Source organism: Acipenser ruthenus, chromosome 6, assembly GCF_902713425.1.
Source record: "Acipenser ruthenus chromosome 6, fAciRut3.2 maternal haplotype, whole genome shotgun sequence".
NCBI lineage: Eukaryota > Metazoa > Chordata > Actinopteri > Acipenseriformes > Acipenseridae > Acipenser > Acipenser ruthenus.
Genome location: NC_081194.1, coordinates 79,230,157 through 79,246,140, shown reverse-complemented (window position 1 = coordinate 79,246,140; position 15,984 = coordinate 79,230,157). Strand labels below are relative to the sequence as shown.

At 41.2% G+C, this 15,984-nt stretch overlaps 2 protein-coding genes across 3 annotated transcripts; one reads left to right on the top strand and one right to left on the bottom strand.

Moving 5' to 3' along the window:
- Positions 1–1,970: 1,970 nt before the first annotated feature.
- gjb7 (gap junction protein beta 7) lies at positions 1,971–5,922 on the bottom strand. Its single transcript, XM_059025856.1, has 2 exons — positions 5,792–5,922; positions 1,971–4,075 (listed from the first exon to the last, which is right to left on the bottom strand). The coding sequence occupies exon 2, from the start codon at positions 4,047–4,049 to the stop codon at positions 3,303–3,305; it is 747 nt and encodes a 248-aa protein (XP_058881839.1). The 5' UTR covers positions 4,050–4,075; positions 5,792–5,922; the 3' UTR covers positions 1,971–3,302.
- A 3,892-nt stretch (positions 5,923–9,814) lies between these two features.
- On the top strand, positions 9,815–11,810 carry smim8 (small integral membrane protein 8). Of its 2 annotated transcripts, none has more exons than XM_034017652.3 (3): positions 9,815–9,936; positions 10,681–10,836; positions 11,434–11,810. In XM_034017652.3, exons 2-3 carry the CDS (start codon positions 10,699–10,701, stop codon positions 11,590–11,592), a joined length of 297 nt encoding a protein of 98 aa, XP_033873543.3. In that variant the 5' UTR covers positions 9,815–9,936; positions 10,681–10,698; the 3' UTR covers positions 11,593–11,810. The 2 variants fall into 2 exon arrangements, with proteins under 2 accessions (XP_033873543.3, XP_058881838.1); XM_059025855.1 differs by lacking the exon at positions 9,815–9,936 and adding an exon at positions 9,952–10,379.
- The last annotated feature ends 4,174 nt before the right edge of the window (positions 11,811–15,984 follow it).

Genomic DNA, 15,984 nt, shown 5'->3' with positions numbered 1-15,984 from the left:
TACACTGTAAGAGGACTTCTTCATCTTCTTCTATTGTAATTCAACCAGGACATAGAAGTTAATATATCTGCTTTATAAAGCAATGGGATTATTAAATACACAAAGCAGCCCAGAGCCCCATGGTACCTTGCAGTCGCTGTCGTGGTCTACACTGTAACTCCAATCTGTCTCCTTTGCTTCAGTCCTTTGCTTTCTGCTAGACAAGACAGAGACATGAAACACAATCTGACACAATTCTCTGATTGTTGCAATTTATGTCATGTATTGTGTGCAGGAGCAGCTAGTCCTTTCTCGTGAAACTGGATTTCAAAAGTATTTATTGTCCTTTTAGAAAGAAAAGAGAGATTTCTGAAAATCTGTGATATTAACAGAAGTGATATTATCAGGGGTGCTTTCCCGCAATGACTTCCATTACATTGTGACTGGGGCAGTGTTTTAGGTGTTGCAGTGGTTTCTGCAATGACTTCCATTACATTGTGACTGGGGCAGTGTTTTAGGTGTTGCAGTGGTTTCTGCAATTACCTCCATTACATTGTGACTGGGGCAGTGTTTTAGGTGTTGCAATGGTTTCTGCAATGACTCCCATTACATTGTGACTGGGGCAGTGTTTTAGGTGTTGCAGTGGTTTCTGCAATGACTCCCATTACATTGTGACTGGGGCAGTGTTTTAGGTGTTGCAGTGGTTTCTGCAATGACTTCCATTACATTGTGACTGGGGCAGTGTTTTAGGTGTTGCAGTGGTTTCTGCAATGACTTCCATTACATTGTGACTGGGGCAGTGTTTTAGGTGTTGCAGTGGTTTCTACAATGACTTCCATTACATTGTGACTGGGGCAGTGTTTTCTGCAATGACTTCCATTACATTGTGACTGGGGCAGTGTTTTAGGTGTTGCAGTGGTTTCTGCAATGACTTCCATTACATTGTGACTTGGGCAGTGTTTTAGGTGTTGCAGTGGTTTCTGCAATGACTCCCATTACATTGTGACTGGGGCAGTGTTTTAGGTGTTGCAGTGGTTTCTGCAATGACTTCCATTACATTGTGACTGGGGCAGTGTTTTAGGTGTTGCAGTGGTTTCTGCAATGACTCCCATTACATTGTGACTGGGGCAGTGTTTTAGGTGTTGCAGTGGTTTCTGCAATGACTTCCATTACATTGTGACTGGGGCAGTGTTTTAGGTGTTGCAGTGGTTTCTACAATGACTTCCATTACATTGTGACTGGGGCAGTGTTTTCTGCAATGACTTCCATTACATTGTGACTGGGGCAGTGTTTTAGGTGTTGCAGTGGTTTCTGCAATGACTTCCATTACATTGTGACTGGGGCAGTGTTTTAGGTGTTGCAGTGGTTTCTGCAATGACTCCCATTACATTGTGACTGGGGCAGTGTTTTAGGTGTTGCAGTGGTTTCTGCAATGACTTCCATTACATTGTGACTGGGGCAGTGTTTTAGGTGTTGCAGTGGTTTCTGCAATGACTTCCATTACATTGTGACTGGGGCAGTGTTTTAGGTGTTGCAGTGGTTTCTGCAATGACTTCCATTACATTGTGACTGGGGCAGTGTTTTGGGTGTTGCATCGAATCATCTCTAATCCTTTAATGGCTCAAATTGAGGTGTAATTGGCTGTAAGTGTTTTTTTTTTTTGTTGTTTTTTTTTCTTTTTTCAGAACCAGGTAGGCAAAACAGATGTGCGAGTCAGGTACCCAGGTTTCCAGGTGCCTGTGCCCATCTCTAAGGAATCCCTTGCAGATGTCATATCTAAATGACAAAGGCTATAAAGTGTTGTGATTGTTTGTCATCTGAACAATTCCACCTCCACTGTAGTGAACATGGGAGTCCAAACCAGAACCTCCTGTATGCAATGGACTAGCTCTTTCCTATTGTCTCTGTCGATGTATCTGACTGAAGAGAAGGCAGGCAGCTCCTCACTATTCATCCACACCAACCAAAGGAATGTTACAATCTCATATTGTTTTTGCATTTTTTATTATTTATACAGTTATATAAAACCAATCAATTAAATATAACAGCGGCAATTAAATAGGACAGCAGTGTGGAGTAGTGGTTAGGGCTCTGGACTCTTGACCGGAAGGTTGTGGGTTCAATCCCAGGTGGGGGACACTGCTGCTGTACCCTTGAGCAAGGTACTTTACCTAGATTGCTCCAGTAAAAACCCAACTGTATAAATGGGTAATTGTATGTAAAAAAAAAAAAATGATATCTTGTAACAATTGTAAGTCGCCCTGGATAAGGGCGTCTGCTAAGAAATAAATAATAACAGACACATATTTTACTTTAAAATGTATTTGCATGTTCAGTACGTATGTGTGCGTTTTTAGATCTAAACCCAGAGTTTCTTGAAGAATCCTACCTAGTTTACACCTTTTTTCTTTAAATTTCTTGAATTACATCCAAAAATGATTATATTGAACACATTTTGAGGGTTTTTTTTTAACCTCCATTTATGCCCCCTAGTACAGGAAGATGCAGATAGAAACATATTCTAAAACCTTGATGCATTCATAGTTCCATAGTGCTCTCATAGGGTTTGTACATGTTGCTGCTAGGTGAGGTAACACTTTACTTTTCTTAACATTACGTTTGCCATGTTTTAACACAGTTCTGTATGCAGCCTAAATCCCGTTGGTTTTCCTGGGCCACTGCATACGAGTCGGCCATTCCCACCAGTTTTGTGTCAATTTCAAATGGTACACTCTTCCTGATTATTCCCCTTGCGAAGTCATTTATTATGCAGATTAGAAAGAGCAGGGTTCCAGCTCCAATCCCTGTGACAACCCACCGAGCACATGGTCTGACCTAGCAGCTACTCCCCTTACAAATGCCTCATGTGTTTTACCAGCAATGTATCCAAGAGCATGCATTACCTTGGACTCCCACTGGTTTGTAAGCTTTGTCTTTTAAAAGTCCAGATATACGTTGGCAAATGCTCGGTTTGTAGCCATCCTTGAAGTAACTTCTTCAAAGAAGTCTTGGAGGTTAGTCAGACAAGACTACTATTACATTATACAATATGCTGTCAGGCAATCATGCCATTCCAAGAAAATAAATGTATAATTGAAGCCCTAAATGAGAAAAACTATCTAAACATATCCTGGTACTGCAGGTTAATGCTGCCCTGTGTTTACTGGTAACAGAAGAAAAGTACTTTAAATAGATGAAAAAGTGTTTCAACATCGGGAGTTTCCACTGTTGTATAATTTGGGGATGAGCATAGAGGAAATTAAATTGCAGATGTAAAATATGTGAAGTTCAAATTTTAAAGATGCAAACCCATTATTAGAAGCCTAAACTGTGGAGTCTACCTTCAGGGGCACAGGGATTGCAGCTGCAGTGCTGTTTAAAGGCCTTGGCTTTGCACAGTGGCACTGGTGTTCCTCCATGACCGGGACGTACCTCTTAAAATAACATTTCCAGCACTGCTGGAGTAGAAGGTAGACCATCTCACACACATTCAGCGCGATGCACAAGATGGAAGTGGAGCCCATGATGTAAAGGAAGATCTTTTTCTCGGTTGCCCGGGAAATGTAGCAGTCGACTGTGTTGGGGCATGGGCTCATTGTACACTGGAATAGCTGAGGCACAGTAAAGCCACTGTAGAGATAGTAAAATGCCAGCAGGGAGCCCACCTCAAAGAACGTCTTGAACAGGAGGCTGACGAGATAGGTACACCAAAGACCCCCATCCATCGTCCCTGTATCCACATACAGCTTCTTCCTGTGCGTGTGCTCCCTGTGTTGACGGTACGCCACGTGAAGCACAACCAAAAGAGACGGGGTGGAAACCATGATGAGCTGCAAGGCCCACAGCCTGATTTGGGAGATGGGAAAGAAGTAGTCAAAGCACACGTTCTCGCAGCCCGGCTGTTTGATGTTGCACACAAAGTCCTTCTGCTCGTCCTTCCACACATGCTCCGCCGCGGCCACGTAGATCAGGATGCGGAATATGAAGACCACGGACAGCCAGATCCTCCCGATCACCGTGGAGTACTTGTTCACTCCGCTCAGGATACCTTGGAGAAAGCCCCAGTTCATTGTCTCAGCTCGTTTGGGAGGAGTGCCTGCAGAAGGAGAGGTACAATTATACAACTGAAGCAGCAGGCAACTGCACACAGCAACTTATGTGTGTTCTGGATTATTTGTTCTGCCATATCAGAAAAAAAAATATTCAATTATAGGCCATAATCATATAGCTTTAACTGATACTTTATTTAAAGATGTGTTTATACATAAATACACAATATAGTTAATATTCCTGAAAAACGTTCCAGACTGGTATTGGCTTGTTCAACAAAAGTCTAGACTCTAGAATGTAAAACATAAACCCTTTGTTTCTTATAGTATGCCTAGCATATACAGTAGAACTCTTTTATTCAGAATAACATACTTTGAAAAAACTCAAAGGTTAACACTTTGTGAATAATTATTTCAGGAAAACTTCTAATGTATTTTTCACCCCCTGGTACCTAGGATAAATGCCAAGGGAAACTAGGTTCCATATAAAAAGACAAATATATCTGTTGTCTTTTATCAAGTAAAAGCATATTTACATTATAGAAACTGAGTAATGATATGATTATTACAGTATCAACTGTAAAGGTTGTTATGTTTTCGATGAGGTATATAAAAAGGAAACTGAAAATGAACCTACGCTTTCATGATGAATAATGTTGTGGGAGAGCATATCTTTAAACATGTAATCATGTCTGAGGCTTAATATTTCCTGGTTCTGTTTGTGTGTTACAGTCGTTCTGTCATGCCATGCATTTAACCAATCGATTAAAAGAAGGGACCTTTGACGCCGAGTTTGTCATCGTCGACGTCATTCAGACAAGTTTCTGAAAGTCAGGTTCCTTAAACTTTGTGTTCCTTTATTATTATTTCTCTGTAGGGAAGTGTTCCACCTCAACACTGCAGCTAGGGTGTCCTGTATACTGTAAAATCAACAGCTACAACTAAACACCCCAAGGGACTAAACTAAAAGTGAATCACACTGTAGAGTCAGGTTACCAATGTAAAACAACTGAAAACAGATGGGGAAGTATGCACCTATCCAGACCTACTGTACTGTCCATTGGAATTTCACTAAGTAGATGAAAATATACAATTACTTTTGCATAAAACAAACATTCATAGATTGAACTTTATTCTGGGCAGAATCAATTTTCAGGTATTTATTTCTGACGGTAATTACCTTTTACTTGGAACAAATCCTGCAATACCTGGGCTATTTGTAACCTAGAAGACATATTCAACCACAATGGCTCCCTCTAGTGGGCTTTTGAAAACCTGCCTCTGATTGATGAGTTCCGAGCCCTTACCTGTCAAGTTGCGTATTTGTTTTCACGATTCGTAAACAACTGGAATCGGAGGGTTTGAACAAGTTCGTTTTTTAAAGCTTTTTTCAAATATAATTAAATAATACACATATTAATGTATAACCATCTGAGTATATAATACATTGATATCAGCCCTAATTAAAATACTATTTAACATTTCCTATCGTTTATTGTATCCTACTCTGCCAATACCATCGCGGTAGTACGCGTTTACTGTAGTACACTGCACTACAAGGTTTGAAACATTACTGATCTTCAAAGGCCCAGTGTAAGAAAGTTATTTCGCACTATTATTTTCACGTACAACAATATACAGTATTGTGAACATCCAACGATAGGAAAACATTTGGAAGAAAACATGCGAAAAGAAGAGATAAACATTATTTTGTAAAAAGTAAAGCTTATTTTCATTTTTGAAACGAGGAAAACACGACTTACCTCGCTACTGGTTAAATATATATTAATCGTATTGTTCATCTGCCAAAATGCCGTGGAAATGCAATAGAGTCGTTTAAATATAGTCTCCACAGCGCTTGGTGTCGCAGCTGCTAAGTAACTAGTTTCTCTGTGCATGTAAGTTTCACCTGGGAATAAACAGGCTCTGTCATACAGTCCACACCCATCTCATTCGTCTGTGGTGACATTAAAGGTGCATTATCCATATCTAATAAGAATGACCTTGGCAATATCTATTAACAGGACCGGAGAGGCTCCATTTCTTACACCGCAGTATTTATGCTGGACAGAGATCATTAACGCATTCTCAAACTATCCACAGGTGTCCGAGAAATTTAGTATAGTTTGTTAATTGTACACTGTAAGAGGACTTCTTCATCTTCTTCTATTGTAATTCAACCAGGACATAGAAGTTAATATATCTGCTTTATAAAGCAATGGGATTATTAAATACACAAAGCAGCCCAGAGCCCCATGGTACCTTGCAGTCGCTGTCGTGGTCTACACTGTAACTCCAATCTGTCTCCTTTGCTTCAGTCCTTTGCTTTCTGCTAGACAAGACAGAGACATGAAACACAATCTGACACAATTCTCTGATTGTTGCAATTTATGTCATGTATTGTGTGCAGGAGCAGCTAGTCCTTTCTCGTGAAACTGGATTTCAAAAGTATTTATTGTCCTTTTAGAAAGGAAAGAGAGATTTCTGAAAATCTGTGATAATAACAGAAGTGATATTATCAGGGGTGCTTTCCCGCAATGACTCCCATTACATTGTGACTGGGGCAGTGTTTTAGGTGTTGCAGTGGTTTCTGCAATGACTTCCATTACATTGTGACTGGGGCAGTGTTTTAGGTGTTGCAGTGGTTTCTGCAATGACTTCCATTACATTGTGACTGGGGCAGTGTTTTAGGTGTTGCATTGGTTTCTGCAATGACTTCCATTACATTGTGACTGGGGCAGTGTTTTAGGTGTTGCAGTGGTTTCTGCAATGACTTCCATTACATTGTGACTGGGGCAGTGTTTTAGGTGTTGCAGTGGTTTCTGCAATGACTCCCATTACATTGTGACTGGGGCAGTGTTTTAGGTGTTGCAGTGGTTTCTGCAATGACTCCCATTACATTGTGACTGGGGCAGTGTTTTAGGTGTTGCAGTGGTTTCTGCAATGACTTCCATTACATTGTGACTGGGGCAGTGTTTTAGGTGTTGCAGTGGTTTCTGCAATGACTCCCATTACATTGTGACTGGGGCAGTGTTTTAGGTGTTGCAGTGGTTTCTACAATGACTTCCATTACATTGTGACTGGGGCAGTGTTTTAGGTGTTGCAGTGGTTTCTGCAATGACTTCCATTACATTGTGACTGGGGCAGTGTTTTAGGTGTTGCAGTGGTTTCTGCAATGACTTCCATTACATTGTGACTGGGGCAGTGTTTTAGGTGTTGCAGTGGTTTCTGCAATGACTTCCATTACATTGTGACTGGGGCAGTGTTTTAGGTGTTGCAGTGGTTTCTGCAATGACTTCCATTACATTGTGACTGGGGCAGTGTTTTAGGTGTTGCAGTGGTTTCTGCAATGACTTCCATTACATTGTGACTGGGGCAGTGTTTTAGGCGTTGCAGTGGTTTCTGCAATGACTTCCATTACATTGTGACTGGGGCAGTGTTTTAGGCGTTACAGTGGTTTCTACAATGACTTCCATTACATTGTGACTGGGGCAGTGTTTTAGGTGTTGCAGTGGTTTCTGCAATGACTTCCATTACATTGTGACTGGGGCAGTGTTTTAGGTGTTGCAGTGGTTTCTGCAATGACTTCCATTACATTGTGACTGGGGCAGTGTTTTAGGTGTTGCAGTGGTTTCTGCAATGACTCCCATTACATTGTGACTGGGGCAGTGTTTTAGGTGTTGCAGTGGTTTCTGCAATGACTTCCATTACATTGTGACTGGGGCAGTGTTTTAGGTGTTGCAGTGGTTTCTGCAATGACTTCCATTACATTGTGACTGGGGCAGTGTTTTAGGTGTTGCAGTGGTTTCTACAATGACTTCCATTACATTGTGACTGGGGCAGTGTTTTAGGTGTTGCAGTGGTTTCTGCAATGACTTCCATTACATTGTGACTGGGGCAGTGTTTTAGGTGTTGCAGTGGTTTCTGCAATGACTTCCATTACATTGTGACTGGGGCAGTGTTTTAGGTGTTGCAGTGGTTTCTGCAATGACTTCCATTACATTGTGACTGGGGCAGTGTTTTAGGTGTTGCAGTGGTTTCTGCAATGACTTCCATTACATTGTGACTGGGGCAGTGTTTTAGGTGTTGCAGTGGTTTCTGCAATGACTTCCATTACATTGTGACTGTGGCAGTGTTTTAGGTGTTGCAGTGGTTTCTACAATGATTCCTATTACATTGTGTGTGTGTGTGTGTGTGTGTGTGTGTGTGAGAGAGAGAGAGAGAGAGAGAAAGAGAGAGAGAGGTGTATTCTTAAACCATTTAATAAAACAAAGAAGGTGCACACATAGGGTTAAACTGGATACAGGAAACTTGATCCTACTGACTATTGGTGTCAGTGCTTCTTATTCGTGCATTTTGATAAAAAAAACAAGTTGCAAATGGTCTCAGGTGTTCTCTAACACTGAGCAACAATTGAAGCAGTGTTTGGCAGCTTATCAATTCTCAGCATCATGATACAGTCAACACCAACTTAAGTTTTATGGAAGTCCTTGGTTTGGTAACATGAAGATCAAATCCTGAAAATTGCACAACAGCCTCCTGGTAAAATACATTTTGGAGTTTAGAGAACAGATTGTCTGCACTGTAATGGTTCACACCACTAAGAACCAATTATTAATTATCAGACGCCCTTATTCAGGGCAACTTACAATTGTTACAAGATATCACATTATTTTTACATACAATGACCCATTTATACAGTTGGGTTTTTACTGGAGCAATCTAGGTAAAGAACCTTGCTCAAGGGTACAGCAGCAGTGTCCCCCACCTGGGATTGAACCCACGACCCTCCGGTGAAGAGTCCAGAGCCCTAACCACTACACCCCGTTAGCACCACAGTAACAAGTAACAGCAATGTGCATCAGAAGATTTGGAATAACATACCTGCTAACAATCTAACTAGTAAATGCATTAGCTCTGTGATGTGTCCTGCAACAGGACTTGGGACAGTACTGGAAGGGGTACCTGAGCAATGATGTAAATTAGGGATACTGGGTTGGTTGCTTCTGCTGTTACAGATTTATTCTAGTCATTAGGTCAACTGTTTATTTAAGTACTCGCTACGATACATACACAAACAATGGTGCAGAACTAGACAGACTGGTACATTCATCATAAGCTTTCCACATTATGGTTCATTAAAAATGATCTGGTTGAGGAAAGATTCAGAGTATTACTAATATGACAGCCTGCATTTCTATACTGCAAATAATGACACAAAAAGAAAATTTATAGGGAAGGCAATCAGCTGCTGAAGGCTATGATATGTATCATGAAAGATAGTTCCTGTATCCATTAGATGTGCTTTCATATGGAAACAAAGGGCTGTTATTTTAATATGGATGTGCACCTGCCTATTACAAACCTTTGATGTTGTTTCCTTTCAACTGATCAAACTTGAGGACTGTTTTAAAACTTTTTAGTTATAATAAACACTCTCTTAGGTTAAACTGTGCTTTGAAAAAAACAGTTCATGAATTGCAAGTTTGATTAATTTAATTTAATCAATGGGGGTTTAAAAAAAACGTCCTTGACAAACCCTCCCTTAAATCAGTCCTTACAGTTTCGTAAATATGGCGTGGAGTTCTTCAGCTCAGGCATATTCCACTGTGGAACGCTGTTTGAACAATAGCAGCCATTTCTAAGGGTATTTTTAAAAATTAATTAGAAGAGCAGACGGTGGAATAGATACTTTTCATTATTTAATAATGAACACCGTGCAACTCTGTAAGAGATCCAGGTGCAGCTGAAGCTTTAATGTTTTGAAATACAATACACCGTTCTTCACGATTGTACTCCATACAGCAGATGGCGCTAGAGGTTTGTGTAATAGTTAGACTCAAGCTTGACCCCAACGCAGTTTACGTCATCCAGTTGTGACGCTCTGCAGGTTTGGTGAGGTCGACAGGTATTGTGTTTTGTTTTATTTCTTTTAACAAAACATGCTTATTTGGTTATTTTTAGAGTAGGGCTTTGTAAAATTCTGGTCGGGATCCGTTATCACAAAACTAACCCATTCCTTGCGCTATGCCTGTTTTTCTTGGTCCGCGGTCTGTTTGTAGCTTGTTGCTGTTTTTTTATATTAACCTTGGGTAAAATATGGGGTTATGTATTATTGGTTGGAGTAAGGATAGTTCATGTAACAACAATACATTGTTCATAGGAACTTTAAATTATTACTACAGTGTAGCTAACACTGTATAACACTCACAGGAGGTTGTGTGGTCCAGTGGTTAAAGAAAAGGGCTTGTAACCAGGAGGTCCTCGGTTCAAATCCCACCTCAGCCACTGACTCATTGTGTGACCCTGAGCAAGTCACTTAACCTCCGTCTTTCGTGGTGAGACGTAGTTGTAAGTGACTGCAGTTGATGCATAGTTCACACACCCTAGTCTCTGTAAGTCGCCTTGGATAAAGGAGTCTGCTAAATAAACAAATAATAATAATGAAAAAATGCAGAACATGAACACCACAGAGACTTAGACTGAATCTGCTGAGGAAACATGAAAGATTAGTACAATTAGGACTCTATGTGAATTGGATGGGGAGCATACACCTGTGTGTTCACAGTGCAAGTGCAGGCACCAGTTGTACTGGAACTAGATGTCTTTAGAGCCTGCAGTATCTTGGTGCCTGTTGATTTTCTTGGTACAGATTCACAGCTCCAGTCAGATGTCTTCTCAGTCAGCAGAGCCAGGGGGTGGGAAGGCAGAAGTCCCAAAGGAGAAGGACTTCAAGACTCCTGGGCTGAGGGGAATACAGACCACTACCCTCTTCAGAGCTGTCAACCCGGAGCTTTTCATCAAACCCGTAAGTGTCCCGGGCATCGGAAAATACAATGCGTGTAAAGCAGGGTGGAGGAGAGGAGACTGGGTTCAAATCCTTCCAGCTCAGTCCCTGGCCCCTTGGTGACCTCCAGTGAAGTGGCTAGTTAGACTTGCAATATTGTATGAGCTAGTAAATTCATCCAAACATTACTGTTTCTCAGCTCTAACTTGAACCAGCCTTTAGTGTGTAATGTGAAACATCCTGGCATCACACTTATGGATGCCCATCCTGCTTTTAATCCCAGCTCTGGCAGCTGATCGGTGCTTTTATTGTTGCCCAAACAATGGAAGCCCTCCTTTTGAGATGGATGGTGGGAATAATAATCAGTTAAAGTGAACACTTTTAAGTGCTAGTAGTTCTTAGAATCTTGGTGCCTGTTTGATGCATTTATCTGAACGGTTATTTCACAGCAGATTGTATGGTACTCAGCATGATGTACTGTTTTTTGGATTGTTAAATAAGAATAATGAAATGGTTTAGCTAATTTTAATGTGAGGTAATGGGATGGACTGTATTTCTCATTCTTGCCATTGTACCCTTTTTGCATTAATTGTTGTTTGTGTTTCTGTGGCGTTACAGAACAAACCAATGATGGCATTTGGACTCCTGACTATCTCCTTGTGTGTGGGATACCTGGGGTATCTTCATGCTGCAACAGAAAACACACAGGACTTGTATGAAGCAGTTGACAGCGATGGCACCAGTTACATGAGGAGGAAAACTTCAAAATGGGATTAATAGGATGGCAGACACTTCACTTTGTAGGTCATAACTTTTTTTAATTTGAATTAAACCTGGAAACATTTCTTTCAAGGACTCCTCGTTAAGCTTTGTATACAGACTAACTTGTTGAACAAAGAGGAAATACATGTGTTACTTTAATTATCTGGAAGCAATAAGAGTCATACAGAGAAAATATATCATGTGAATAAATAAATAGTGTATTTATTTCTGCACTGTTTGTGTTTACTGTTTATATAACCCTGTTTTATACAAGCATTATATAGCCTACATAAACACAACCCCCATCATTTTAATACATTAAAATGCTTGAAATGTTTACCATCATTTAAAAAAAAAAAAAAGACAAATGCATACTCCTTTAGTTTTAGTAAGGTTTTTTTGTATTATTATTCTCACTGCATTAACTAATTCACTGTCCTCGATATTTTGTGATGTTACAATGAGTTCATGAGTTCCCCTGTTAGTCTAGGTATAGTGGAGTATATACAGTACATAGATACATACGTACAACCCAACTACAGGAATCTGGAGGGAGGTGGCCGATTGTTGCCTTGCGTCCTGCACAATTTTTGGGGACAAAAAGAGACTAAAGTGGGGGCAATGTAACGATCTGTGTCTTTGTGTTTCCTGTACTGTAATTCCCGTCACTGCGTTGTTTACCTCTGTCTGTGTAATCTTAGCCTGTGTGTGTGCGTTCTGTGTCTCCCCTGTGATTGGCTGTTGTTTGTCTGTGCCCATTGGTCCTAGTGTGCGGCTCGGGGCCAATGGGATGTGCGTGTGCTCCGGTACCCTGATTTGAATAAGGGGCGGAGCCGCCATTCTGGGTCTCTTCAGTTCTGGTTGTCATGTCTTGTGTCCTGTGAAGCGGACAGAGCTGTGGACTGTGGTGGGCGCAGTAGGTTCCAAAATAAAAGAAAGGATTTGGAACAAGCGTCTCTTCGTTGTCTGCCTCTTGCGCGAAACGCTGCAATATTTACAACGTATCGACAATAACAATCAACCATTGTGTTACAGACTTTCTAACAAGTCTGGCATAAACACTTTTGTCTGTTAATTAATTAAACCCTTGTAAAAAAAAATAAATAAAATAACACTGAAATGCTTAGCTGTGCAGTTTAGAGTGCCTCTGGGTTTCTGGTCGCATCATTAATTCCAGATTTGTTAAATCCTTTGATGGAAATGTCCGGTCTACTTCTAATGTTTTCAAGTAAATTGACTTTGTCGTTCTCATATCCACTTTGACATCTGACACATTATTTCCATTATCCGGCGCTTCTTTAACCTGTTCTGTCTGCCAGAGGTATATGTACTGCATGAAACAAATGCAAAAAAATATCTAGATGGATTTATCTTTTAAATCATTGACAATTCGACTGTAATACCGTCTGAAGCATACACATTAATAAGTAATCGGTCACAATAAAAGTGTTGAAGTAAAGACCGGAGACGGGAAACCAATCACACGGGGTACCCAATCTCCCTACAGGTAAGTGTTTTACTTCTGTTGGTGGATTCTATTTTGTGACACAGGCAGTGTCATGATAAAATATTTCCTGAAGACGGAGCGCCTCTTGGTTGGTTCAGGGATTTGGGGAAGAGACAGGCATCCCTGCTCCTGTTTATATACTGTGGCTTATAAATTGTTGCTTATAACCTGTTTACAAACTGCGATTTACCTGCTAATCCACATCTTAAACCTGCTATGATGCTAACTTGCTGCCAATGGGATGTTTATTTTGCTGCTAATCCATTGATTTAACCTGTTTTAATATTTGCAACTCGTTGTAAACTAGCCGGTAATTTGTTGCCAAATTGCTGCTACTTTCTGGACTGTGGTGTGCCGTTCACTTACAGGGTTAGTTTGCAGTTGCTGTGCTGTATATCACAGGGGGAGCGCTTGGAATGGACATTGACTGAACGGTGGAGGCTAAATTCCATGCTGGCAGGGCTGCAGTGACGGCGCCCTCTTCTGGAGGACTCTTTGAAGTGCACCTCTTAATTACCTTGTGGACTCATGGAATGTGTTTGTATAAACTCATATGTATTATCCTTGGTCTGAAAATATAAGCAAATACCTTTTTTGTTATTTTTATAATAAAGATATGAAAATACTTTCCTGTTGGATGCCTCTGTCTTTCCATGTGGTTCTTGGTGCAGTGGCTGGAGTCCTAGCGACCTGTGAGGGGCTAAGATAGAAGTATTGGTTTACAGAGTGACTACCAGTGTTATGCACTGCACCAACCTTGTTCAGGTCACAGATATTTACATTGGGTGTCATTAAGCGTGTAACGTGACATCACCCTGGTTTACTCATGCAGTGGGCTTCAACAGGCCAGAACAGAGAGAGAACCTGATCAGAGAATGAAAAAATCAAGGTTAGTCTTTTATTTTCACTTGTCAGATCCTATGACAACACGTCTCAAAGAAATGCATTGATATTTATGTAGCTCATATTAATTTTCAATAACAGCTGAGAGGTGTGGATTTATTATCAATAATACACAGCAGTTAAACCACTGATCACATTTCAGAACTTTAAAGCTCCTGTCCACTAGAGGGCGCTATTGAGACAGCTGAAGCCAAGCTCCGTGCTAAAGGAGCTGGCTGCATGCAGTAAAACCCTCTCTGAACTGTGTGTGGGTGTGAAGTGCTGCCGTTACAGATGTTAGAGATGATGCTTGGATGTAACCCTGGATAAATCATCAATATCGGGCTACTGGCAAGCCAAGAACTTTACAAAAGATCAGCCTAGATAGGATAGACCCATCATCACCACTAAAAATATTGGGCTTGGCAATTGATTTCATTTTCATGGCCTGGCCCTGATACAAGCTCTGCAGTGGCTTATGGTGAAGATGCTTGGAGGGTGAGTGTTCGCTGGTTCACATGCCCAGCCTGTTACATCTGTATAAGGGACTGGGACTGGGATTACAATGCAGAAGGAGCTTCTTTAATTGAATCCTAGCCTGGGTACAATTCAAATGTGCCTGTTGAATGGTATGTGCACATGTGTCAGCCCCAATGCCAGATGTTTGTACTCGTCTGATAACATAATAGAGCATCGGCCATGGTGTTACACACTGAAGCATGAATTCTAGCAAACAGCAGCGATTGAGTGAAGAGACAGAACAGAGACAGCAGAGCATCAGGCCGTGGCTGAAGCAAGGAAGGAAGAGCGACGCATGGCTGCTGAACTAGCTGTCTTTCGTACTGGAGTGGTAAAGCGCCAAGGTTTATTGTGACTTCTGCTGCCCCTTAACTTTGTTATGACATTTCTAATATCCCTTTACCTTTGTTATGAAATTGCAGTTACTGAAATATTGTGTGTTGTTTGATAAGTGCTAAATCTCATAGTAAGTCATCCAGAACACTGTCTTGCCTAGTGTCTTCTATCAGCTGGTGTCATTATAGAAGTAAGATCCAGGGTCATCTGGATCAGCTACTTAGCATCAATATTCCTGTGTGTTGTATGGAAATAATATAGAGCCCTGGACCTGGGTAATTGTTCTGCTCTTTGTGAGTGGTGCTCTGATGTGGTGTTACTTGTCCTAAACCTTGTTACGGTCCCCAGTGTTGATTTACTTTGCTTTCCTCACTTTATCAAGGGACGTTATGCAACAGGTGGAGGTGGTCAAGACAATGGTCAATAATAAGAAAAATGAGATTGTGGAGAAGCTTTGGAATGAGAAACAGAGTAAGCTGTCCACCGCTATTGTCACAACAGACTTTGAGCAGCAGGCGGAGGACAAGAAACATGTGACAGAGCTGGAGAACAAGTGTCAGTGTGAAGTGGAGCAGCTGAGGAGGGCTCTGTCTGGAAAAGAGGAGCACTTACAGGAGACTCTTCAACACATGCAAACCATGGCTGCCCCCAAGAAAGAAGTGGAGGATGAACTGTCAGTGTGAAGTGGAGCAGCTGAGGAGGGCTCTGTCTGGAAAAGAGGAGCACTTACAGGAGACTCTTCAACACATGCAAACCATGGCTGCCCCCAAGAAAGAAGTGGAGGATGAACTGTCAGTGTGAAGTGGAGCAGCTGAGGAGGGCTCTGTCTGGAAAAGAGGAGCACTTACAGGAGACTCTTCAACACATGCAAACCATGGCTGCCCCCAAGAAAGAAGTGGAGGATGAACTGGAGGAAACCAGACTTGCTTTTAAACAATTTATCTTCCAGTTTCCCAAATTTAGGACCATATCAGGCAGACTTTGTTACCATCGAAGAAGACAAGCAAACTAAATGGCAATAGCTTTTGCTCACCTACAGGAAATCTGCAGTTGTGTTAATGTGTTTAACCCATTTCACACCCTTTTGTAACAAGTAACATGTTACCCTTTCAGGTTTCATCACCTTAAAATGACCCTCCCTTCCCAATCTGGATAACATTGTA